At 39.3% G+C, this 26,768-nt stretch overlaps 1 protein-coding gene and 1 pseudogene across 3 annotated transcripts; one reads left to right on the top strand and one right to left on the bottom strand.

The window, feature by feature from the left end:
* Nucleotides 1-10,761, bottom strand: part of LOC122435737 — a 20,144-nt pseudogene extending 9,383 nt beyond the window's left edge.
* UPF3B (UPF3B regulator of nonsense mediated mRNA decay) lies at nucleotides 10,554-26,768 on the top strand. 3 transcript variants are annotated; one of them, XM_043459046.1, is made up of 11 exons: nucleotides 10,554-10,915; nucleotides 11,782-11,888; nucleotides 12,055-12,161; nucleotides 15,843-15,941; nucleotides 17,478-17,588; nucleotides 19,041-19,084; nucleotides 19,546-19,728; nucleotides 20,111-20,149; nucleotides 21,980-22,140; nucleotides 22,477-22,771; nucleotides 25,657-26,768. In XM_043459046.1, exons 1-11 carry the CDS (start codon nucleotides 10,760-10,762, stop codon nucleotides 25,804-25,806), a joined length of 1,452 nt encoding a protein of 483 aa, XP_043314981.1. In that variant the 5' UTR covers nucleotides 10,554-10,759; the 3' UTR covers nucleotides 25,807-26,768. The 3 variants fall into 3 exon arrangements, with proteins under 3 accessions (XP_043314981.1, XP_043314982.1, XP_043314983.1); XM_043459048.1 differs by lacking the exon at nucleotides 11,782-11,888 and adding an exon at nucleotides 11,678-11,727 and having other exon boundaries at nucleotides 10,782-10,915; XM_043459047.1 differs by lacking the exon at nucleotides 20,111-20,149 and having other exon boundaries at nucleotides 10,556-10,915.

Raw genomic sequence — 26,768 nt, 5'->3', positions numbered from 1 at the left:
TGCCATAAGGGTGGTGTCATCTGCATATCTGAGGTCATTGATATTTCTGCCGGCAATCTTGATTCCAGCTTATGCTTCATCCAGTCCAGCATTTCTCATGATGTACTCAGCATATAAGTTAAATTAGCAGGGTGTAATATACAGCCTTGACGGATTCCTTTCCCAGTTTGGAACCAGTTCCCGATTGGAACCACTAGACCATTCAGGTATGACCTAAATCAAATCCCTTACAATTATACAGTGGAAGTGACAAATAGATTCAAGGGGTTAAATCTGATAGACAGAGTGCCTGAAGAACTATGGACAGAGGCAGTGATCAAGACCATCCCCAAGAAAAAGAAATGCAAAAAGGCAAAATGGTTGTCTGAGCAGGCCTTACAAATAGCTATGAAAAGAAGAGAAGCAACAGGCAAAGGAGAAAAGGAAAGATATACCCATTTGAATGCAGAGTTCCAAAGAATAGCAAGGAGAGATAAGAAAGCCTTCCTCAGTGATCAATGCAAAGAAATAGAGGAAAAGAATAGAATGGGAAAGACTAGAGATCTCTTCAAGAAAATTAGAGATACCAAGGGAACTTTTCATGAAAAGATGGGGGCAATAAAGGACAGAAATGGTATGGACCTAACAGAATCAGAAGATATTAAGAAGAGGTGGCAAGAATACACAGAAGAATTATACAAAAAAGATAATCAAGATGGTGTAATCACTCACCTAGAGCCAGACATCCTGGAATGTGAAGTCAAGTGGGCCTTAGGGCCCACTATGAACAAAACTAGTGGAGGTGATGAAATTTCAGTTGAGCTATTTCAAATCCTAAAAGATGATGCTGTGAAAGTGCTGCCCTCAATAGGCCAGCAAATTTGGAAAACTCAGCAGTGGCCACAGGACTGGAAAAGTTCAGTTTTCATTCCAATCCCAAAGAAAGGCAATGCCAAAGAATGCCCAAACTACCACACAATTGCACACATCTCACATGCTAGCAAAGTAATGCTCAAAATTCTCCAAGCCAGGCTTCAACAGTACATGAACCGTGCACTTCCAGATGTTCAAGCTGGATTTAGAAAAGGCAGAGGAACCAGAGATCAAATAGCCAACATCTGTTGGATCATTGAAAAAGCAAGAGAGTTCCAGAAAAACATCTATTTCTGCTTTATTGACTATGTCAAAGCCTTTGACTGTGTGGATCACGATAAACTGTGGAAAATTCTGAAACAGATGGAATACCAGACCACCTGACCTGACTCCTGAGAAATCTGTATGCAGGTCAGGAAGCAACAGTTAGAACTGGACGTGGAACAACAGACTGTTTTCAAATCAGGAAAGAAGTATGTCAAGGCTGTATACTGTTACCCTGCTTATACAATTAGGGATAATAGAGCAATCCAAAAGAGCTTTTGGAAAAAGGAAGGAATAAGAACCATAATACAAAAAAAATGTTAAAGCATTAAAAAAGGTGGATTTGAAAAATATCCAAAGAGAAATTTTAGCAGCATCTCTGTCTACTACCCACTACATGCCAGTAGCACTGGTAACAACTAAAAAATAATCATTAAACTTTGAACAAAGTTTATAAATGGATAGACTAGACACAGCCAAGGAAAAAAAGCCACTGAATTAGAATACAGATCAGAAGAAATGACCTGGAACCCAACATAGTAAAACAGTAAAAAGAAAACCTGGTTACATAGTAGGGGGAATGAGACATTCCAACACACATCTAATAGGGAGTCAAGAAGGAGAGAATGAGAGACAGACAATATTTGAAGAAATAACAATTGAGAAATTTTTAAGAAATAAAGTAAATTTTTAGAAACTTTTAAGTAAATTTTTAGAAAGAAAGTACATCTTCAAGCTAAAGGAGCAACCTCAAGTACTTGGCAAGATAAATAATAACAGATCCACATCTGACATGTTGTAGTAAAACTGCAGAGCATCAAAAACACAGAAAAATATCTTAAAACATAAGAGAGAGAGATTACCCACACAGTAACAATAGCAGAATAACTACAGAATAACAGGCTTCTCAAAAAAATAAATAAATAACAGAGATGATAGAATAATAAGATGATAAAATAATATCTTCAAAGTGCTGAAGAGGGGCTTCCCTGGTGGTCCAGTGGTTAAGAATCCACCTGCCAATGCAGGGGACACAGGTTTGATCCTTCCTCTGGGAGGATCCCACATGCTGCGTGAAAACTAAGACAGTTAGCCCCAACTATTGAATCAATGCTTGAGAGCCAGTGAACCGCAACTACTGAGCCCACAAGCCCAAACTACTGACACCTGAGTGCATAGAGCCCGTGTTCCACAAGAGAAGCCACCACAATGAGAAGCCTGCACACAGCATTACAAAAATGTACATAATAGCCCAAAATTGAAAACAACCCGAATAGTCAAACACAGAATGACATCCAATAGACAGGGGAATCCAAGAAAGGCAAAGTGAAGTCCCAGGAAAACATTTATGTAGCAGGCCTAAGGATCAGTCAATCCTTACAGGAGCAGAATGGTAGATGGCAGGAGGAAATATGTCTCCAAATAGAGAACAAAAACTAGTAAATGACCTGATTTGTTTGACCTTATGGAGTATGACTTTACATCTCTGGAGGGGTTTGGCAGAAAAATTAGTAACAGGTAGTGCAAGGAAAAGGCAATGGCACCCCACTCCAGTACTCTTGCCTGGAAAATCCTATGGACAGAGAAGCCTGGTGGGCTGCAGTCCATGGGGTCGCTAAGAGTCGGACATGACTGAGCGACTTCACTTTCACTTTTCACTTTCATGCATTGGAGAAGGAAATGGCAAACCACGCCAGTGTTCTTGCCTGGAGAATCCGAGGGACGGGGGAGCCTGGTGGGCTGCCGTCTATGGGGTCACACAGAGTCGGACATGACTAAGGCGACTTAGCAGCAGCAGCAGTACAAGGAGACAAATCAGTCAAACTAAGTAAATTACCAAAGTAAGAATTTCCTGGCAGTCCAGTGGTTGGGACTCCTCGCTTTCACTGCTGAGGGCGTGTGTTTGATCCCTTGTCAGGGAACTAGGATCCTACAAGCTGCAGGGCATAGCCAAAAAAATAAAATAAGCAAAGTAATTAATAACTCCAGGGGGAAAGTGTCATATACTAAAGGAAGAATAACAACAGTATGGTATACGTCTCAGCTAGGAACAACATTTACATAGTCAATGTTAACAGAGCTTTCCTGGTAGCTCAGTGATAAAGAATCTGCCTGCAATGCAGGAGACACAGGTTCGATCCCTAGGTTGGGAAGAATCCCTGGAGAAGGAAATGGCAACCTACTCCAGTATTCTTGCCTGGGAAATCCTGTGGACAGAGGAGCCTGGCAGGCTACAGTCCATGGGGTTACAAAGAGTAGGACAGGACTGAGCAACTCAACAAAAAAACAAATAATGTTAACACTGAATTAGGATTAAATGAAAAAATAAAACTAAATGGAGTGAAGAAAAGTATATGCAAGAACAAGATGTGGCATTGTGAATAAATCCTGTTGGAAGCTGTTATTTACTTGCGGTTTATCACTCTGCCATGACTTGAGTGATTTATAACATACAGTTTGTAAGCCAGAACTATTTTCTACAATAGACATATTTATGACATCACAAAATTCTCCAAAATATGTTTTACAAGCTACTGGAGCTAATACATGCCTAAAATAAGATGGGTAAAGACAAGTTCTTTAGCAAAATATTATGAGTCCTTAAGTCCTTATGAAATGGAGCAGGGTTTTATGGTCCTTACCCCCTGCCACTCCTCATGTTATCTGTGAAAGGAGTTAATATAAAAGGGACAATACAACTGATAAAAAGCTGCCTGCTCAGTGAAGGCCAGGGAAGAATTTTCAAGTAAGAATTTTTCTATTGTATGTGTAGACAGACAAAATTCTTTCTGCTTTTCTATGGTAGGGTCCCAGCCATGATATTGCCAGCTTGGGAAGCTGGAAGAAGGATCTTGCAATGTTCAACCAAATGCTGAGAATCAATGATGTAAGGAACTTTGGGGAGAGTTCTTTCTGTCTCTCCTTTGCTCTCCCTTAACTGGTGAAAAGGAGCCATAACGCCTCTTCACCATGGTTATGTTCTTTTCTTTTGCTTTGGAATAAATAATATATTGACATGGTGTGATAACCAAAAGGTTAAAAAGGCATACAGTAAAAAAAAATATATGAAAAGGTGCTCAACTGAATTAGTCATCAGAGAAATGCAAAGTAAAGCTACAATGTGTGCTTAGTCGCTCAGTTGTGTCCATCTCCTTGTGACCCCATGGACTGTAGCACACTAGGCTCCTCTCTCCATGGAATTCTCCAGGCAAGAATACTGGAGTGGGTAGCTGTTTCCTTCTCCAGGGGGATCTTCCCGACCCAGGGATCAAACCCAGGTCTCCCATACTGCAGGCAGATTCCTTACCATCTGAGCCCCCAGGGAAACCCCAAACTACAATGAGCTACCACTATACATCCACCAGACATTACCAAGTGTTGGGAACAATGTGAAGCAACTTGGACTCTCACACACAGTTGTGAGAGTGTAAGCTGGTACAATCTCTTGGAAAACTATTTGGCAGTATCTAGTAGAGTGAAGCGTATGCTTACTCTATGATCCAGCAATTCCACTCTTAGATATGTATCCATAGACATGTAAATGCATACCTATGATCACCAAATAACACGTACTACAATGTTCAGAGTTGCATCTCAAATATTGGGATGGATAAATTGTGGTAGATTCATTCAATGGAATATTACACAGCAATGAGAATGAACAATTTAGAGCTACATAGGACAACATAAATGAATCTCATAGTCATAAAAATTGAAAAAGGGAGTTCCCTGGTTGCCTAGTGGTTAGGATTCTGGGCTTTCACTGCCGTGGCCTGGGTTCAATCCCTGATCAGGGAACTGAGATCCTGTAAGCCACATGGTGCAACCAAAATTAATTAATTAATTAATGATAAAAATTGAGAGAAAGAAGCTCAACATAAAAGAATACATACTCTGTGATTCAGTTTACATAAAGTTTAAGCAAACTAGTTTAAGCAAAACTAATCAATGATGGGGGAAGTGACTGGGAAGGAACACAAAGACAGCATCTGGAATGTTGGCATTGTTCTTCTTGATCTCAGTGCTGCTTACACGAGCGTATTCACTCTGTGAAAATACATCAAGCTATATGTTTATTTTTTTGTGCACTTATCTGTGCATGTGCTACACTTTCAAATTTTAATTAAAAAGAAACTTTACAGTGTGTAGTAGACAAAACAATGCTCCTTTCAAATTGTCTACACCCTAATCCCCAGAACCTGTGACTATGTTAAATTATGTGGCAAAGGGAATTAAGATCACTAATCAGCTGACTTTAACATAGGGAGAGTATCCTATATTATCCAGGTGGGGAAGAGGGGGCTTCCCTGGTGGCTCAGTGGTAAAGAATCTGCCTGCCAGTGTGGGAGAAATGGGTTTGATCCCTGATCCAGGAAGATCCCACATGCCACGGAGCAACCAAGCCTGTGCACCAAATCTATTGAGCCTATGCTGTAGAGCCCAGGAACTGCAACTACTGAGCCCATGCACCAAAACTGCTGAAGCCCGCACACCCTGGAGCCTGTGCTCTGCAACAGTAGAAGCCTCCCCACAATGAGAAGCCCACGCACCACAACTAGAGAGTAGCCCCTGCTCGCTGCAACTAGAAAAAAGCCTGCACAGCCATGAAGACCCAGCACAACCAAAAAAAAGTGGAAGGGGGAGGAAGAGAGAGTGAAAGAGACATAGATGAAGCAGGGTTAGAGAGAGGTGCCATGTTATTGGCTTTGAAGATGGAGGAAAGGGCCCCAAACTGAGGAATATGAGTAACCTCAAGAATCTGAAAAAGACAAGGAACTAGATTCTTTCCTACAGCCTCCAGGAAGGAACTCAGTCCTGCTATCATTTCAGTTTTAGTCTAATGATATCCCTGTTGGGCTTCTCACCTACAGAACTGTAAGATGATAAAATTGTGTTATTTTAACCCACTGAATTTGTGGTAATTTGTTTCAACAGCAATAAGAAACTAATACAGGCCATGTCAGGAGAGATCAGGTGTTCGGTTTCAGACATGTTCAGAGAATCTCAATGTGTTTGACATCTAAGTGGAGATGTCAAAGTAGGCAGTTAAATACATGAGTCTGGAATTCACAAGAGAACTATGGGCTGGTGGTATAAATTTTGGAGTTGTCAGCGAAGAGAGAAAAGCCAAAAGAACAGATGATAGTAACTAAGGAGTGAGCACAGATAGAAAAAAGGTCTAAAAACTGAGCCCTGGAATACCCAACTCTGACAACTGAAATAGAGTTGTTTAAATCTAGCAAGCACCCCAAAACAAGCATATACCACGATATAAATGCAGAGCTAAGTAGGAGGTCAGAGGCAGATAGATACTTGGCTAGGCTTGTAAGAGTGGGCAGATACTGGAGGCAAGACTGACAGATCTCAAATACAGGAAAACAGTCTTGGCAACAGGAATTATAAACTCAAACATATGCTTGGCAACAGAGGCAAGAAAATTTAAATACAGAATCTGGGTAATGTATTCTAGATGTCCGCAAAAAATGGAACCTTGGCCCTGAGCCAGCTTTCTGCCTTGTGTTTCTATTACATCCTTAATTTGATTCCTGCCTGCTGTGGGTGTCTGTATCTCTCTCTGGCTTATCATTTGCCCTCCTCTCCCATTTTACCTCTTTTTACCTTAATGGCACATAATACAGATATAATATGTTCAATTCATACTAAGACTTTTTTTTCACATTTTAAAACTTTTTATTTTATATTGGAGTATAGCTGATTAACAATATTGTGATAGTTTCAGGCTCACAGCAGAGCTCTTCAGCCATATGTATACATGTATTCACTCTCCCCCAGGGGCTTTCCAGGTGGTGCTAGTGGTAAAGAGCCTGCCTGCCAATGCAGGAGATGCGGGTTCGATCCCTGAGTTGGGAAGATCCTCTGAAGAAGGAAATGGCAACCCACTCCAGTATTCTTGGGTGAAGAACTAAATGGACAGAGGAGCCTGGTGGGCTCCTCCATAGGGTTGCAAAGGGTCGGATACAACTGAAGCAACTGAGCACACACTCTCCCCCAAACTCCCCTCCTATCCAGGCTGCCACATAACATTGAGCAAGTTCCCTGTGCTACACAGTAGGTGCCTGTTGGCCATCCATTTAAAATATAGCTGTGCGTACATGTTCATCCCAAACTCCCTAACTAACTCTTCTTCCTCACCCTTCTCCTGCCCCAACCAAAAGTTCATTCTGCATAAGACTTTTTTTTTTCACATTTTAACACCTCCTTGGTCCACAGGATTCTCTAGGCAAGAATACTGGAGTGGGCTAGTGGAGAATCCTGTGGACCGAGGAGCCTGGTGGGCTGCCGTCTGTGGGATCGCACAGAGTCGGACACGGCTGAAGCGACTTAGCATGCATACATATCCCAATAAAAAGGAAAAAAAGGAGAAGTATTGCTCTAAGTGATAGAGCATTTGTATTTCATCAAAGCTAAGATACCATTGAATCTAAAACCATTATTTTATATACCAAAAAAAGAAAAAAATGCTGCCAATTGAAAGATGGCATACCATCAATTTTAAGATGCATCTTGGTTTCAGAGGTGTTAAAATGTGGAAAAAAGAAAAAAGTCTTACGGAGAATGAACTTGTGGTTGTGGCAGGGGAAGGGTGAGGAAGAAGAGTTAGTTAGGGAGTTTGGGACGAATATGTACCCACTGCTATATTTTAAATGGATGGCCAACAGGCACTTACTGTGTAGAGGGGTCTGCAAATTATTCCTCACCATGGAAATGTCCATTCTATTAATAATCTTCCTGGAATAGCTTTTTGGAGCTTTTTCTTGGAGCTGTTGCTCTTGCTGACTGCAGCCTCTTCAAGTCCATGATTGAGTGGCTCCTCCTTGAAAGAGAATTTCCTCTTTTTCTTGGGGACCCTCTTGTTTCCTGACTCTTCAGGGTCACTGACTGGTTCCTCTTTGGGGAGAGTTCTTCCTCTTGGAAAGACTTCCACTGCCAGCTGTCTCTTCAAGATCACTACTAACCAGCTCCTCTTGGAAAAAGATTTCTTTTTCTTGGGTTTGGAGAAGGAGACACATGGGTCTTCCATTCCGTTCTCCTAAGGAGCCTTCTGGGACTTTTGCAGAGCAATATTTTTCAAATTTTGCATTTCTTTTCATTTCAGGGGCTGATCTTTGAAAAATAATTTACATAAAATAACATTTGCCAATTTTGTATACAATTCAATGAGTTTACACAAATGCAACCACCACCACAATCATGATAAAAAATATATTTTTTATTATTCCAAAATGTTTCCTGAAGCCCCTTTGCAGTCTGTCCCTTCTCCCCAACCCTGCCCCTGGCAATCACTGATCTGCTTGTGTGCATGCTAAAATGACTTCAGTAGAGTCAGGACTCTCCAACCCCATGGACTGTAGCCTGCCAGGCTCCTCTGTACAAGGAATTCTCCAGGCAAGAATACTGGAGTGGGTTGCCACGCCCTCCTCCAGGGGATCTTCCCAACCCAGGGATTGAACCCCATCTCTTGCATCTCCTGCATTGACAGGCAGGTTCTTTACCACTAGCGCCACCTGGGAAGCCCTTCCCTCACTCAGTTCAGTTCAGTCGCTCAGTCGTGTCCCACTCTTTTCGACCTCATGAACTGCAGCACCACCAGGCCTCCCTGTCCATCAACAACTCCCAGAGTTTACTCAAACTCATGTCCATTGAGTTGGTGATGCTATCCAACCATCTCATCCTCTGCCGTCCCCTTCTCCTCCCACCTTCAATCTTTCCCAGCATCAGGGTCTTTTCCAGTGAGTCAGTTCTTCATATCAGGTGGCCAAAGTATTGGAGTTTCAGCTTCAGCATCAGTCCTTTCAATGAGTATTCAGGACTGACTTCCTTTAGGATTGACTGGTCTCATCTCCTTGCAGTCCAAGGGACTCTCTAGAGTCTTCTCCAACACCACAGTTCAAAAGCATCAATTCTTTGGAGCTCAGCCTTCTGTATAGTCTAACTCTCACATCCACACATGACTACTGAAAAAAACCATAGCTTTGACTAGATGGACCTTTGTGGGCAAAGTAATGTTTTTAATATGCTTTTTAATATGCTGTCTAGGGTGGTCATAGCTTTTCTTCCAAGGGGCAAGTGTCTTTTGGGGGGGGGCAAGCGTCTTTTAATTTCATGGCTGTAGTCACCATCTGCAGTGATTTTGGAGCCCAAAAAAATAGTCTGCCACTGTTTCCACTGTTTCCCCATCTATTTGCCATGAAGTGATGGGACCAGATGCCATGACCTTAGTTTTCTAAATATTGAGTTTTAAGCCAACTTTTTCACTCTCCTCTTTCACTTTCATCAAGAGGCTCTTTCTTTGCTTTCTGGCATAAGGGTTGTGTCATCTGCATATCTGAGGTTATTGATATTTCTGCCAGCAGTCTTGATTCCAGCTTGTGCTTCATCCAGCCCAGCGTTTATCATGATGTACTTTTCATATAAGTTAAATAAGCAGGGTGACAATATACAGCCCTGACTACTCCTTTCCCGATTTGGAACCAGTCTGTTGTTCCATCCTAGTTCTGATTGTTGCTTCCTGACCTGCATACAGATTTCTCAAGAGGCAGGTCAGGTGGTCTGGTATTCCCATCTCTTTAAGAATTTTCTCTCACTAGTTTTAAAAACCTTATCTGGAATTTCGTATCAATGAGATCATACAGCATGTACTCTTTGTGTTCTGTTTCTTTCACTCAGCATGATCATTTTGAGATTCATTCATGTGGATGGACGTATGGGTTCATTTTTAATTAAGTAGTATTTCATTCTATGGATGTGCCACATTTTGTTTATGCATTAGTGGGCTGACAGACATTTGGGTTGTTCCAGTTTGGAGCTATTATAAATAATGCATAACTGGCCTTTTTAAAAGCGGGAAGGAGGTCAATCCTATCTAAAGTGAGTTGGATTTTATTTTCTCCTACCTACAGAGCATCAGTACCATGATAGATTCCTATTACTTTTAAAAAGAGTGGTGAAAACAAATCTCACACATTTTGGTCATAATTCTCCTTTAAATGTCAGTGTTTTGTGCATATTTATTAAGTATCTGTGAATCCTAAAAAATATAAGGAAAAGAAATTCTAAAGGTTCTGAAAGCTCACTTTACAACCAATAATAGAAAATACAAGTCGTTCCCCTAGTGAGGTAAACTTTGGATAACATCGGTTTTATCTCTGGAAAACGAAGCCCGCAGAATGTATTTTTTGATCTGAAAAACATTAACCTTTCAAGATTAAAGAGTCCATTTACTTACAGACACCCTGAAATACTACGAATCCAGAACTCTGGCAGAAGCGGGTAACCGCTTTGGATGCCGGGATTTGTAGTCCGTGAAATACTCGTCCTAACAAAGATGGCGGATATGCTAATGACCTGCCCCGAGGGAGTCTGGGCCGCGAGGGGATTGGGCAATGCGGGGATTCCGCGGGCGGGAAGCTAAGACCAGGTGTTACAACCTTGCCAGCGAAGGAAGCCGGATGCCCTAAAGTCTCGCGAGATCCTGGCGGGGCCCAATGGAGCGTTGGGGTCGGCTTATCACTAGGAGAGCTTGTTGGGGGCGGAGCTCTGCCCCGAGCGGGCCGGGAGTCGTAGGTACCCGGCGTAGCGGCGTTTAGGCCGAGCTACCGCGGTGAGGAGCGAAGCTGTGGCCATGAAGGAGGAGAAGGAGCATAGGCCTAAGGAGAAGCGAGTAACCCTCTTGACTCCCCCAGGTGCTACAGGCAGCGGCGGTGGGGCTTCGGGAGACAGCACCAAAGGGGAAGATAAGCAGGATCGGAACAAGGAGAAGAAAGAGGCGTTGAGCAAGGTGTCTGACCGGCTGTTGGCCCAGGAGAGGGCGGGACGGTTCCACCACCCGAGAAAGATGGTTGGGAATGGGGCTGCCCTCTTCCTCTCCCAATCTCTTCCTCTGTTTCTTCACTTGAGTGAAAATAGCATCACCCTGTCTCATCCACTCGCCCAAAATGGGGGTCCCCTTCCCGGCCGAGTCCCGGGATGGGAGTGAGAGAGGGCGGGGGGATTCCCTGACTAGAAGGGTTTAGGTCAGAGCCGTGAGATGATGATGGGAGGGGGGGCGATAGCGAAAAGGATGAGGAATTGAGGGGGAGTTATTAAATAGGAAGGTACTATCACCAGCGGGAGTAGTACGTGATAGGAATATTAACAGAGGTTAGTTGAGGGAACGGGTGGGTGGCGGCTATTATTGGTCTTGGGGCCAGATCGGGTACATTCTGTTCGGGGAGCAATGAGGAAATTGGGGATATTTCTTAGAATTTTGAATTCTTTATGCTGACTGAATAAGGACTTTATCAATCAAGAATTCCTGGCACCCACAAAAGACCAGGGTTGGTTTACTAATTTCTTACCACTACTGAAAAATGGGTGACAGAAAATGAGGCGAAAACAGTAAACTGTGGGGCTTCGGGTTAACAGAACCTAAGATTTCCTTGCTCCAGGCAGTTCTCGTTTCTGAGAGTTGTTTTTTTTTTGTTTTTTTTTTTTTTAACTATGTTACTGTTATGTTTGACTAATCATTCTGAGCGTTCTGAACATTCTCTTGGGTTTTTAGAAGTGATCTCATCTTTTAAAGGCCAACTTTCTTCAGGGACAGTGATTCAGGTATGACAGAAAATTGATTTGTACTAATTTTATTTTCCTTATTCATTTCTTAAGGTGGTAATTCGGAGATTACCGCCCACTTTGACCAAGGAGCAGCTTCAGGAACATCTTCAGCCTATGCCTGAGCATGATTATTTTGAGTTTTTTTCTAATGATACTAGGTAAAATAAGAGGGAGGGGTAAATGAAAAAGGTTTCTTCCATTCTTTTTTTTAATCCTACTCATGATTTCTATTTGATTTTTGAGCCTATCTTTTTAATATATGCGTACTTGTAATTCAGCCGGACACCTGCAAGCACATTCACATAATTGCTTTCCTCCCTGCAGTTTGTATCCTCATATGTATGCAAGAGCATATATCAACTTTAAAAACCAAGAGGACATTATTTTGTTCAGGGATCGTTTTGATGGTTATGTATTCCTTGACAATAAAGGTGAGTCCTTTTAACTGAAGGGGAGTTTGTCATTTGTATGTTTAAGACAATGTATCCCTGTTCTCTTGGTGCCTTCATAGTGTTTCTAAAATCCTGAGTACTAAGATGAGCAACATTTAAAGAGTTTTACGCATTTCATAAGCTTATGACAGCTTTATAAATAGATAATATGACTTTTTACAGGTATTTGTATTAACCTATTATTTCTGTAGTTTGTCAACCGAAGGAAATTGCCACTGTTTTCTTCTCCTGTGACAGTTCTTTTGCCCTGTTTTCGGTGATCCATTGTCTTGAGTATTTTCTAGTTTTAAGTGATACTGACAAGTGACTCTTTAAACTTGTATGACAAGTTTTAAATATTTACTTCTCATCTTGCTTCAAGGACCAATACTTATTTAATTCAGATCCTTTATGTCAATAGTTGCCAGTTGGAGTACTGTTTAACATTCTAAGTTGTATGTAATTAAACCATTGAGCTTGATGATTTCCCACTTCCTATCCAGGAGTTTATAGGGAAGGAAAACTTCTGCATTAATCCTCATTTTATTATCTGTTGCTTGTAACATTTAGCCAGAGAATGTCCAAGCTGTTTGCTGCTTTTCTTTTGGCTTTGCAATATTGAATGATGTGTGTTTTTGTTAGATTATATTTTTTCAGTATTACTTCAGAGTTGGTAAAAATAAAATCTTTGTCAGGGAATATGCCAGTAAAAGTTGAAGAATTGCTACTATGTTTGTCCAGTTTTTATTAATCCCCCCAAACCAGCTACTTTTCTGCTCCACAAGTTTATTTCAGTAGATAGCAACTGATTTCCTGAAAATCTGAGTTGTGTTTAACTTTTTCCTCTCTTTATCCCTTACATTTAAACAAGTGATGGATTTTGTCAATTTATTGCTTTTTAATATCTTGTTCATCTAGACTGAGGACGTTTGACTTACTAATACTTTCACACATCCTCATCACCTAATGCTTAGACAACCACTGTCTCTAAACTTATAGATTTTTTTTTTTAGAATTTTCTATTTTCTGTATAACTTAATCTTACTTTGCTATGAAAATAATCCTTTTGAAAATAGTGACTTAAGACAGCAGTTGTGGGAAAAAAGTCCAAATTCCTTAGTCAGGTAGACAGCATCCCCCATTGTTTGGCCTCGCTTCTAATTTTTTTTTTTCTTTTGCCTGTATTCCACAATTTCCTTTTGCTTTAGTCTGCTTTATCTATTCCTTTTCAGGTATATCAGTTATTAAGGTAATATGATTCTGCATTCACTAGGATTTCTAAAATCTTGTTTCCTCTGTGACTGCTTTGTGATACCTAATGGTCAGTTCTAGTAATTCATCCTGGCTTATGTTTACACACCAAAGATGTGAAGATGGTATTTTATACCTTATATGACATTATTCTATAGCAAGGATTTGATGTATTTTTCCAGTAGTCACTTAGGTTTTTAAAAAAATTATTATTGAGATATAACTAATCCCATAAAATTCAGTGGTTTTTAGTATATTCACAGAGTTTTATAACTATCACCACTGTGTAATTCCAGAATGTTTTCATCACTTCAAAAAGAATCCTGTATTCATTAACAGTCATGTCCCATTCTCCTCTCGCCCAGCCCCTGGCAACTGCTCATCTACTAACTGTGGATTTCCTTATTCTGAACATTTCATATGAACTAAATCATATAATTTATGGCCTTTTGTGACTACCTCTTTTACTTAGTATGTTTTCAAGTTTCATCCATGTTATAGTATGTATCATTATCTCATTGCTTTTTTTTTGTTTTTTGACATTATTAAAAATTGTAAAATACACATAAATAAAATTTATCATCTTAACCATTTTTAAGTGTGCAGTTCAGTAGTGCTGAGTACATTCACATTGTTCTGCAACTAATCTCTAGAACTTCTTCATCTTGTAGGACTGAAACTCTGCCCATTGAACAACTCCTCCCTCCCCCTAGCCTCTGACAGCTGTTAATACATTCTGCCTCTATGAACTACTATTCTTATTAAGTTGACCATTCTAGGTGTCTCATATAAGTGGAATCAGTATTTGACTTTTAGTGACAGGCTTATTTCAATTAGCATAATGTCCTCAAGATTAATCCATGTTGTAGCATGTGTCAGAATTTCCTTTTCCATTGCATGTATATACTTCATTTTCTTTATCCATTCATCCTTTGAGAGACATTTGGCTATTGTGAATGCTGCTGCTGGAAATGTACAAACATCTGTTCAAGTTTCTGCTTTCACTTCTTTTGAATATATACCCCAAAGTGGAATTGCTGGGTCATGTGGTAATTCTATTTTTAATTTTTTGAGGAATCACCATACTGTTCGCCATAGTGGCTGCACTATTTTATATTCCCACTAGTAATGCCTGAGGGTTCTAATTTCTCCATGTCCTTGCCAACACTTGCTATTTTCTGTTTTTTTCCCCCTTTAATAGTAATCATTCTGACAGGTATAAGGTGATATTGCATTGTGGTTTTGATTTGCATTTCCCTAATGATTGTTGAGGTAATATTTTAATCTCTTCACATTCTTGAGCACATAGCATCTTTTCATTTGCTTATTGGCCATTTATATATCATCTCTGGAGAAATGCCTATTCAAGTCCTTTGAACATTTTAAAATCAGATTATTTGGGGGTTTTTTTGTTGTTGTTGTTGAGTTACAGTTCTTTACATATTCTGTATATTGACCCCTTATCAGATATATGATTTGAAAATATTTTCTCCAGTTCTGTAGGCTTCCTTTTCACTCTGTTGATTGTGTCCCTAGATGCACAGAAATTCTTGATTTTGATGCAGCACAGTTGATCTGTTTTTCACTTTTGTTGCATGTGCTTTTGGTGTCTTCTGCTGTATTTTTTAATAACAGCTTTACTGAGATATAATGCATGTGCCATAAAATTCACCCTTTTAAAGAATTGCAGTTCATCATTTTTTAGTATATTCACAAAGTTGTGCAGCTCTCACCACAATCTAATTTTAGAACACATTCATCACACTGAAGAGAAACCATGTACCCATTAGTTGTTAAACCCCATCTCTAGACAAGCACTAACCTACCTTCTATCTCTAGCCTTACTTATTGTAGAGATTTCTGGTTTTGTAAAAAAATCAATTAAGATATAATTTTCATTTTAAAATGCATCCATTTTACATGTGCATTTGGTGACCTTTGACATATTTATACCCCTGTATAGTCAGTATTGTGATCTTGTTTTGTTTTTTGTTTGTTTGCTTTTTGGCTGTGCCATGCAGCTTGCAGGATCTTAGTTCCCCCACCAGGAATCCAATCTGGGCCCCTGAAGTGAAAGTGCCAAGTGTTAAGCACTGGACCACCAAGGATTCCCTTTAATATATTTTTTAAATGAAAATTAGTTTGTAGATTCCCACCCCCCTCCACATATCACAATATCAGAGTTTAGAGGTGGAATTTAAATGAATATTTTAATTCCCTCCCATATCTTTTTGTTATTTTTTTGGTATGAATTGGGGACTGCTTTGGTAACATGTTGATTTTAGTTGTGCCAATGAGATTTATGCCTTTTGGGAGACCCTATTCAGATCACTGTCATCAAAGGAAGCCTAGAGAGCAGGGGGTTGAGTCTCTTGTATCCATTTTTGACATTTTCTTTCTTTTAGCAAGTGTGCTATTTTTTCTAAACAGGTCAGGAATATCCTGCCATCGTAGAATTTGCACCTTTTCAAAAAGCTGCAAAAAAGAAGACTAAGAAAAGAGATACTAAAGTTGGGACTATCGATGATGGTATAGTATAGCTTTAGTTACTTAATGTGCTAATGCCATGTATTTTTTTAATTTAATCTTCGATTAATAATTGATGTACAATGTTGTGTTAAAGTGATTCAGTTATACATATATCCATTCTTTTTCAGATTCTTTTCCCATGTGGATTATTACCAAATACTGAATAGAGTTCCCTGTGCTATATAGTAGGGCCATAGATTTTTAAAAGAATATATTACCTTTGTGGGAATTGAGTGGACTCCAATCTTTTAAATTAAGAAAATATATGAAAAAAAAAAGCAAACAAGTTCATGAGAAATGTAATTCACTGATGAAAGCTTTGCTTGTTAGAATGGAGATGGGTTTCCTCTAGTTATCACTCTCTTTGCCTAGTGGCTTTTCATTCCTTCACAATTAAGCAATATATTGTTGACTATTGAGTAATAAATCACCTTATATTTCATTAGAAGACAGGTATTTTCATTAGAAGACAATGGAAAAAGTCAGATGTTTTAAAGTACAACTCCTTAAGGCCCCTTACCATTTTTATGATTATTTATTTGACTTTTGGTTTACATTTGTATAAAGAGGAAGAGTTATCATTGAGAACTGTTGGAAAAATTTCTGTACTTGAGTAACAACATAAAGTAACTGAAGTGGTCAATCCTGTTTCTAGGCTTTGAGTATGCAGTTAACTGCACACATAGTAATTACATTGAACTGAAATACTGGAACTAAAAAACAAATAATTGCCATTTATGGTAAACTGGATCCAGGTTTTGAGATCTCTGTAATGTGGTTGTGTTGGTTAAGGACTTAGCCGCAATATTTTATATCAGATTGGTATTTCAGAATCACCTAGTTTGGTTTCCATTATTATTTATTACTATAATGTGTATTTTATAAAGAAAACACAGACAAGACTCAACACACAGCTGCTTATTGACTATATCATAGATTCAGATGTTGAAGACTAGATCAGGTGACATGCTCCACAGTGCATTCTCCACATACAATATAATGACTCAGATGTGCTACCCTTTTTGATGTCGGAGGCATCTAGGAAAGAATTCCAGATATTACCATCACCTCTAGTGCCACATCTAGGACATTCCCCCTCATTTATCTGTTTAGAACACCCGATTTTCATATTCTGAGTTTCATTAAAGTGAGGTGTACCCATGCAGGAACTGCTTACATGCTCTACATGATACTCTCTGAGGGTCCCATAGCTATAGCTTGCAGTTCTCCCATAAGTATGACTCTGGATTAATAGGAGTGGTGGTTTTTAAAAGCAAACTACTTAACATCCCTGGAGGTTGTGTTACAATGCATGGTGTCTCACTTTGCCTGACTCTGTCAGTATATCTAATAGGAGTTCTCAGAGTAAGTGACCAGTAAAGCCCCAAATAGTCTATCTTATGGGTATAGTTGGGTTTATTTTCAATCTTCCATGAAGTAGAAAATTATCTTCTTTGATAAGTAAATATCCTGGGTAATATTTCTTATTTTGTTTAAAGTCTGCTATATTTTCTATTTACTTAAATAATTATTTAGATCCAGAATATAGAAAATTTTTGGAGAGCTATGCTGCAGATAATGAGAAAATGACATCTACTCCAGAGACACTGCTAGAGGAAATAGAAGCAAAAAATAGAGAACTAATAGGTAAGTGGGCAAAAGGAATTAAGTGTTATAGTTTTTTCATCAGAAGACCTGTCAGACTCCTGCTTCTGTCATTTGCTAGCTATGTGACCATAGGAAAGGCACTAACTTCTCTGAGACTCTGTTCATTCTACTATAAAGTGCAGATAATAGCTGACTCACAGGATTATGAGAATCCATCGATAAGATGGGAAATATTCTCTGGCTTATTTGCATGCATACTGAGTCACTTCAGTCGTGTCCCAATTCTTTGCGACCATATGGACTATAGCCTGCCAGGCTCCTCTGTCCATGGGATTCTCCAGGCAAGAATACTGGAGTGGGTTGCGATGCCCTTCAGGGGATCTTCCCCACCCAGGGATAGAACCCAGGTCTCTTACATCTCTTGAATTGGCAGGCGGGTTCTTTACCAGTAGAGCCACCTGGGAAGCCCCCTCTGACTTATTTAGTGCCACACAAATGTATAAAAATTTGAAGAGCTATATGGGACCTTAAGATGTTAATGAGTCTTTGAAGATCAGTTGGTATTTTCTACTAATAAGTTCATACTCGTAAAAAAAAAAATTTGACTTGAAAATATTAAAAAAATGAAATTGGTTACTGCAGAATTGAAAAACCTCTTGAGAAATTCTAGCTTAAATGTTGGTTTTGGTAGTAAGTTGTCACTACTGCATCAGCTCTAAACATAATCATAGCCTCCAACCTGCTCAGGATTTCCACTCCTAGGAATTTCTCCAAAGGAAGTATGCTTTTCAAAAAGCTAGCTATACAATTAGATAGCATTGTTCAGAATATTGAAAAATGAATTAAATATTCTTTTAAAACTTGGTTTTTATTAATGGATGCTTCCCTGGTGGCTCAGCTGGTAAATAATCCACCCGCAATGCGGGAGACCTGGGGTTGATCCCTGGGTTGGGAAGATCCCCTGGAGAGGGGAAAGGCTACCCACTCCAGTATTCTGGCCTGGAGAATTCCATGGATTATATAGTCCATGGGGTTGCAAAGAGTCAGACACAATTGAGCGACTTTCACTTTCATAGTATAAGCCCACCTCTGATAGTTTCCATAGAATAAATTCCCAGAAGTAGAATTATGGGGTCAAAAGTATTAGATATTTTTAGCCCCTTATCCCAGTTTCTTCCTGGTTGAACAGATTTATACTCCCATCTGTAAAACAAGAGAATGTCCTTTGCGCTTTATTCTCATTGACACCAGGAATTCCTCTTTTTAGAAATTGTTTTATTGTTTTAATTTAAATTTCTTAACTTTTAATATTTTAAATCTTCAGAATTGAAGCAGAATATTGTAAAATTTCTTTCTAATAAGATAGTTGTGAACTTACTGTTTGAGGGGTATAGTTTTCCCACCTCGGGTGGTTGGCAGGGAATGTGAGAAAATGGAATCCTTTCTAGGGTTCGATCAAGTATTATTAATAATCTGTTTACGTTTGTGTAGCTAAAAAGACAACTCCACTTTTGAGCTTCCTGAAAAACAAGCAGGTAAACCTTTTGTTTTTCTAGTTCTCACAATACTTCTATTTCATTGGTTCGCATTCTGTAAATTTAAGAGCATTGGGATCGTACAGTAGGGATAGCTGCTTTCTCTACCACTGTTCTTTAAAGATTTGGCTCATTGGCCTCACTCTCTGGCCTCCAACTTTACTCTGGTTGTTGGACCATAGATTCACTCTGCAGAACTAGGGGGTCCTTAGCTTGTTCCAAAGGCACTCTTGATTTCCTGAAAGCCTCTGGGTACTGTAGCAAGGCAGCAGTGGGAGACTGATATGAGCAGGCTGTGGTGTTTTTCTCTCTCATATTCTGAATGGAGTGGGGAGGGGGTTAAGGAAGTGGAAAGTGAGAAGGAAAGATGATACAGTTAAGTGGGTGCCCGCCGTACTTTCTGAACTATGTTTTTGGTGGTAATTATCTTGTCTGAAGGTTTTGTTGATGTTTCTTTGCAGAGGATGAGAGAAGAAAAGAGAGAAGAAAGGAGGCGGCGAGAAATAGAAAGAAAAAGACAAAGAGAAGAAGAGAGGAGGAAGTGGAAAGAAGAAGAGAAACGAAAACGAAAAGATATAGAAAAGCTAAAGAAGATAGACAGAGTTCCAGAAAGGGACAAATTAAAGGATGAACCAAAGATTAAGGTATGAACATAAGTTAAACTGACTGCATGTTGCTGAAAATTGCATGTTCTATATCTACTTCTTCAAATATGCATGCATCTTGTATTGGTGTAAACTGTGTTTAAGTTTTTGTCTTTTTTGGGAGGGAGTGAATCTTTCCTATAGTATTCATGTATTACTCTTAATTTAAGATAATTTAAAAGATTAAGTAGTTTACATGGGATTTCTAAAGTGCAGTGTTATTTATAATCATTGAAAATGTTCAATTTTGGATTATTATTCTCTCAGTTCTTCATATATAAGGGCTTAGGGCTGGCTGGCATGAATTATGGGTTTTATTCAGCTTTTCCTTCATATTTGATACATGAAGTTGCCTCATCTGTTTGTTTTCCACTGTCTTCAGGTACACAGGTTTCTGTTACAAGCTGTGAATCAGAAAAATGTAAGGACCAAGTACATGATACAGAGCACCTAGTATCATGTCACACACACACAGGTCTTAGTTAATAAGTCCTTTTGGTGGTGGTGGTAGTGTTACCTGTAGAAAATGCCCTCAGACTGACTTGAGTCTTAAAAGCTGAACTGTTTTAAATTTGTGCTGTAGAAAGAAACCCAGATGATTTCCTGATGCTCTGCTCTGTACCCAGAAGCTTCAAGAATGTGCAGCGAGAGGACAGCTATGCCTTAAGAGCTCTTTCTTTCCTCTTCCTTTATACGCCTCTCATACCTGGCTGCCTTGTGGGAGTATTCGGAATATACATCCTCTCCCCTCTCACATGATTCCCGACATTACCTTCTTGCACCTACCTGGGAATCTGTGAGCAGCAGATTCTGATTAACACACTGCATGTAGGAAGAGGAAAACCTGTGGAAAGACCCCAACCTAGCTGCTTCCCTTCCAGGGGCCTGGCTTGGGCAGTCCTTGCTCCAGTGAACTGCCCAGGGAAGTACTTGTACATAGTATGGCAGAGAAAGTCAGAGAAAATCTCACAGAGATGATGGCAGAGTCTCCTTTTACCTCCTCAGAATTCAGCCGGTCAAGTCACTAGGGCACCCCGAGGCTCTCCAGGACTCATCGGTGATAAGGGGCTTGGCGGTGGCAGGGTGGGGAGGTTCTCATCTTAATTCCTTCTATCGATCTGTGTCCGCCCTGCTACAAGCAACCTGATTGCTATTTCTGTCAGCAAGGCAGAAGGTCAAGCCTGTTATGCTAGAGACATTCGTTAATGTTCTTATTAGAGTAATGAACATCTTGGCTCCTGACGAAGATGTTCATGAGAGAAATAAGAACACTTGCAATGAAACCTGCACATGTTATCCTCACTTTGCACTGGTGCCTTCATAGTGTCCACTCTGGACTCACTGTTTTCAGTAGCTGTCTGTGTGCTGAAATACTTCATGCTTAAGTCTCATGCGTGGTGCTTTGCCTTTAGCTTTGTGGCTTGTATGATGCCTTCACACTGAGATGAAACTATGTATGATGCCTTCACTCTGAGACTTGAAATTCGTAAAAATCTCTCTGAATATCCAACACTTGGGGGTGTATTCTAGAGAGATTTGTAGAAGTGGCATGAGAAAGAAACTTCTGTTAGCAATTTGAACTTTATAAACCACTTTTTTTAGAATTGCATTCTGTCATATATACATATGACATTGAACAGAGTTCCTATTCAGTAGAGATGGAACTTCACAGTTCTGTTGTATGAGATATTTGGATTTTTAAATCAAATGCCAAATAATTCTTGCTTTTCATCTCTAATGATATGATTGTACCATCATAAGTATGTAGCTACTCTCAGATTCAAGGCAAAATTATTCCTGCAATGGATCTCTCCTTTGGTGACAAGGTATTTGTTATTCTAATAACTGTGTAAAAATAGTCCAGCAATAATGACCTGGCTAGCATTTTAAATTTGTACTGTATTTCCCTATCAAGTTATACCGACATGCTGGCTTGATACAGAAGGCATACTTGAAAGTATGCATTGGTCTACTCAAAGGTTGACCCATTTAAAGCCAAAGGAGTCTTGATCCTATTGCCAGAAAGTGATTAAACCACTTCACTTGAGTGCATAACACTTTCACATTAATAGCACCCTTTTAGCAAATTACTGCTCTTTGTGCACTATTTGTTCACCTGAAAGTTTGAGTACTGCAGAGACGGGGCCTTCAGTAGCCTAAATTGAAAATATTTAGTATACTGTTTTCTTTGTGAGAATCAGAAGACAATATCCCATCCTTCAAAATAAACCTAAGTTTGTTCTCTTTAAAGCTGCTCAAGAAGCCAGAAAAAGGAGATGAAAAAGAATTGGACAAAAGAGAAAAGCTCAAGAAATTGGACAAAGAGAATCTGAGTGATGAAAGAGCCAGTGGGCAAAGTTGTACATTGCCCAAGCGTTCTGAGGGTGAATTTAAAGATGAAAAGCCTAAGAGGTCGGTAGTCGAGGGCTCTTGGGTTCATTTGTTTTCGAACTGTTTCTGGCTGCTAGTTTTACTGATGCATTCTGGACTTGTACCTGAATCAATATACTGGGTTTTATGAGGGTTATGGGGATGAGGAGGATAGGTTTCAAGTATTTTAGTATCTTAATCTGGGTGAATGACTTTTGGGTTTTTTTTTCCAAATTGCTTTTCAAAATACTATTTTTTCTTTTAATGCTGCTCGAAGAGTTCAACCTCATTGTAGTGGCCAAGGCAGGATCAGAGTGTTCCTGCCTTCGTGATTAGAAGAGCTTCAAGGGTGCATTCTCAGATTTGTTTTTCGTGCAGACCTGAAGATGAGAGTGGCAGAGAATACAGGGAGAGGGAGCGGGATTATGAACGAGACCAGGAGCGCATCCTGCGGGAGAGAGAGAGGCTGAAGCGGCAGGAGGAAGAGCGCCGCAGGCAGAAGGAGCGCTATGAGAAAGAGAAGGCTTTCAAGAGAAAGGAAGAAGAAATGAAGAAGGAGAAAGAAACACTTCGGGATAAAGGAAAGAAGCCTGAAACTACAGAGCCAGTAGGCAGCTCAGAAAAAACTGAAAAGAAAGAAGAAGTGGTTAAGAGAGATCGCATAAGAAACAAGGTGCTGCATTTTATGAAACTTCTTTTCATGAGGATTTTCTTTGTCTTTTCCTGCAAGTATAAAGGAGAGGGCTAGCTCGTTGTTACAGAATTTTAGGGGAACTCTATCTGTACCTTTTTTCAGTCTTGGTGGGGTCCTTTTATTAGAGTTTGTGTGTATTTTTCAAACATACACAAAAGTAGAGCAGAGGAGTAGTAGGATATACTTATCACCCAGCTTTGGCAATTATCACCTTATGGCCAATCTTCTTTCTACTCTACCCCATCTTACTCCTATGGGATTATTTTTAAGCAAGACCTAGACAGATAATTTCTTCTTTAAATATGTCAGTATTAAGAGTAAAGACTTAAAAAAAAAAAAAAAGTTTGGTCACACTGTGAGGCATATGGGATATGGGATCTTAGTTCCCCAACCAGGGATGAAACCCGTGCCCTCTACAGTGGAAGTGTGGAGTCTTAACCATTGGATTGCCAGGGTTTTTTCTTAATAAAATAGCCCTAATATTCTTTTTCTTAATAAAATAACCAGACAGAAGAATTTCTGACAATAACTCCTTAGCATCCTATCTACCCAGTGTTCAGATTTTCCCAATTGTCTCATTAACATCTCTTTTCATTAACATCTTTTTTATAGGCTCTAAACAAGGTCCACAAATTGTATTTGCTTGAAATATTCCCTTAAGTCTCTTTTAATCTAAATAATTCCTCCTCCTCTTGTTTTCTACCATTTCTTTGTTGCAGAAACCAGTTTGCCCTATAGAGTGTCTAATAGTCCAGAGTGGCTAATTACATCCCTGTGGTAACATTGAACATGTTCCTCTACCTTCTATGTTTCCTTGAAAACCAGTAGTCATATCTAGAGCAGGGTCAGAAAATTTTTTTCTTTCAAGGGCCAGATGGTAAATATTTTAGGCTTTTGTGGGTCATGTGGTCTCTGTCAAAACCAGTAAGCTTTGTAGGAAAGTAGGCATAGACAGCATGTAAAAGAATAAGCTTGTCAATGTATGACAAAACCCACTGCAATGTTGTGAAGTAATTAGCCTCCAACTAATAAAAATAAATGAAAAACAAACAAACAAACAAAAAAAACAACAAAAAAAGAATAAGCTTGGCTGAGAGCCAGTCAAACTTTATTCACAGAAAGAGGTGGGTGGCCCCTCATCTAGAGGCCTTAATATATTCAGACTCAATTGTTGGCAAGAATACTTGATAGGTAGTGTTGTGCAGTTCCTACTGCATCGTATCAGGAAGCATACAGTGTCTTGGTATCCATTTATTATGATGTTAAGATTGACCAGTAGTAATGGTACTATGGTTATGTGATAGGATGTCCTTGCTCTGAGGATACACAAGCTGAAATATTTAGTGATGAAGGGTCTTGATGTCTGCACTCATTCTCCAGTGGTTCTGCAAAAATAATAATGTTTCTGTATATGTGTGTGCCTGCATACACACTACAGACAGAAAAGGCATATATGCCATTGTGAATCTAGGATAAGGGTATTAGGTATTCACTGTACAAGTTTGGCAACATTTCTATAGATTTAAATTTTTTTGAGAGAAAAAGTTGGAAAAATAGCTGATCAATTAGCTCAGGTATTGTAAGCCTGATCCATATATTATAGAATTTTTTATCAGCCTTTCTCCTAATGATATTGTTTAGTTCATTATTTCATAGGGAGAGATTGGAAAATGGTGATATATATATACAAATTCTGCCTTTCCTGTTGCATTTATGATCTGAAATTCTTCCAGAGTTTTCCCTTATCAACTATTTGGTTAGTCTTGAAATTGAGTTCACACAGGAAAGGCAAGAACAGCACTTGATCCATTCCCTTTATTTATAGTACTCAGAGTAATGAGTTGGGGTCCCAGCAACTTGTAGGGGCTATCAGTGAGTTTTGTTCTGCTTAGTCTTTAAATAGCTTGTGGATTTAGAAATACTTGGTGAACTCCAACTTGTTATTATCAGTTATTGCTCTTGTTGACGTTTAACTTGTCCCATCTTTGCACACTGGGAGCTCCATCATCTGTTTCTTTAAATACTATGTGGCAGTCTCATCTGTTTTAACGTTTCGTCTTGTTAAAACAGTTAAATGTTTTGCTGGAATTACTCGAGAATAATGCTTTAAGGCTGTTTCATATGTCAGGGAGAAAGGACAGGGAAGGCTCATGTTGTCTTTTGTTGAATTAGAAAAAAAGGCCTATACATTATTTTTCCAGGGTCATATTGTGATAAACCAAACACATTACTTGAACTGAGAGGTACCTGGTGACGATACTGAGGCTTATTTAGGAACCTGAGATCTAAAGTGTTACCTAGAGAGTCTCAAGCTGGGTTGTCACCTTGTCAAATCTGAATTAAGAGAGAGTCATATTTCTGATGGGTTACAAGTGTTTGAGCTCATAACTTCAGGGACTTTGCATTATTAAGAATTGGCATTCTTTATTATTGTTTTCACTCCTAAAATTTTCTTAGATGGTGGTGCATTTTAAAACCCATTTACTGATGGGGAGGAGAGATAGACAGCAACCACAGTTTCTAAGTAAAAACTATTCAAGCTGATTCAGTTCATCTTGAGATGGTAAAGAAAATTAGGCAGTAAACTTAACAAAATTTACTATGGGCATATAAAATAATACTTTATAACTATTGCTTATAAATAGTTGTTTTTTATTTATAAAAATAAATAGTTGTGAAATAGTTGTTTTTCTCTGTAGGTAGGGGAAGAGAAGCAGGCAGTTTGAAGCCAAATAACCATCGACACTTACTGTCATGTACTGTGCCCTCAAATTTTGATCTCATGTGGGCTTTCACTGGTATATATTATCCCCTGGACATGCTTAGTGGCAGTTTTGTAACATGAGTATTTCATTTCACTTTAGGATCGCCCGGCGATGCAGCTTTACCAGCCAGGAGCTCGAAGCCGAAATCGACTCTGTCCCCCTGATGACAGCACCAAGTCTGGAGATTCAGCTGTAGAAAAAAAGCAGGAAAGTGGTATTAGCCATAGAAAAGAAGGAAGCGAGGAGTGATAGGTCCAAATGGCCTTAGGTGTCCTGACTGTCTAGGCAGCCAAAGAGCACGAATTAAGCAATCCAGAAGTGCCTTCAGGGCAAAGGAATAGAGAGAGAGAGAAAGGGGGTCGCTGTGCTGGTGGGGTACACTGCAGAGGAGTATGTTTTGCGTTAAAGCAGGAACCCGATTGCAGGTTCAGATTGGAAGTACAATTTTCATTTTTTATGCAGTTCCTACAAATTTAAAGTGTCAGACAAAGCTGAGGGGGAGAGGACACGCATTGCAGTTTGCAGGCAAGAAATGTCATGAGAGGACTTATTTAGGTATGACACGAGAAGAAGATAGGAGAACTGGCTTTAAAATCAAAAGCTTTTGTTAATCCTGGGTTGAATTTTCTTAAATTTCAATGGAGCAGAGTCACTGTGAAGTCTCGTTCAGATCTAGTTATAGTCTTTGTTGGTGGTAAATGTTGACTTTGTGTAGTGTAGAAGCAAGAAGCATGTAATTGTAATACAAGTACAGTGAAGGATATAACACATTTTCACTTATGCAGAAATTTAAATAGTCATGTCATGTCGATATGTTATGTCCTAAAGTTTTAGGATTAGTTTGGGAACCGCTACCCACTCCAGTATTCTGGCCTGGAGAATTCCATGGACTGTATAGTCCATGGGGTTGCAAAGAGTCGGACACAACTCAGCAACTTTCACTTTCAGTTTAGTTCTTTGTTTGCTTACGTGAGATTAGTGTAAAAATTTTTTTTTAAAACATCTCCTTTTGCCTTTAGCAATTTTTATATTTGTAAAGTTTAACCCTTAGTTGGTTCTTAACAATCCAGTCTTTGTTTGACCTTAGGTCTCATGAGCTGAGTGCCTACCCTCTCCAGGAAGGAAACTGCACCAATATTTGTTCCTGTTAAATAGCAACTTAGCTTGTTTTGCATTGATGTCAATAAATATCAACATCACTCAAGTATGAA

Source organism: Cervus canadensis, chromosome X, assembly GCF_019320065.1.
Source record: "Cervus canadensis isolate Bull #8, Minnesota chromosome X, ASM1932006v1, whole genome shotgun sequence".
Taxonomy (NCBI): domain Eukaryota; kingdom Metazoa; phylum Chordata; class Mammalia; order Artiodactyla; family Cervidae; genus Cervus; species Cervus canadensis.
This window is presented reverse-complemented; position numbering and strand designations above follow the sequence as displayed.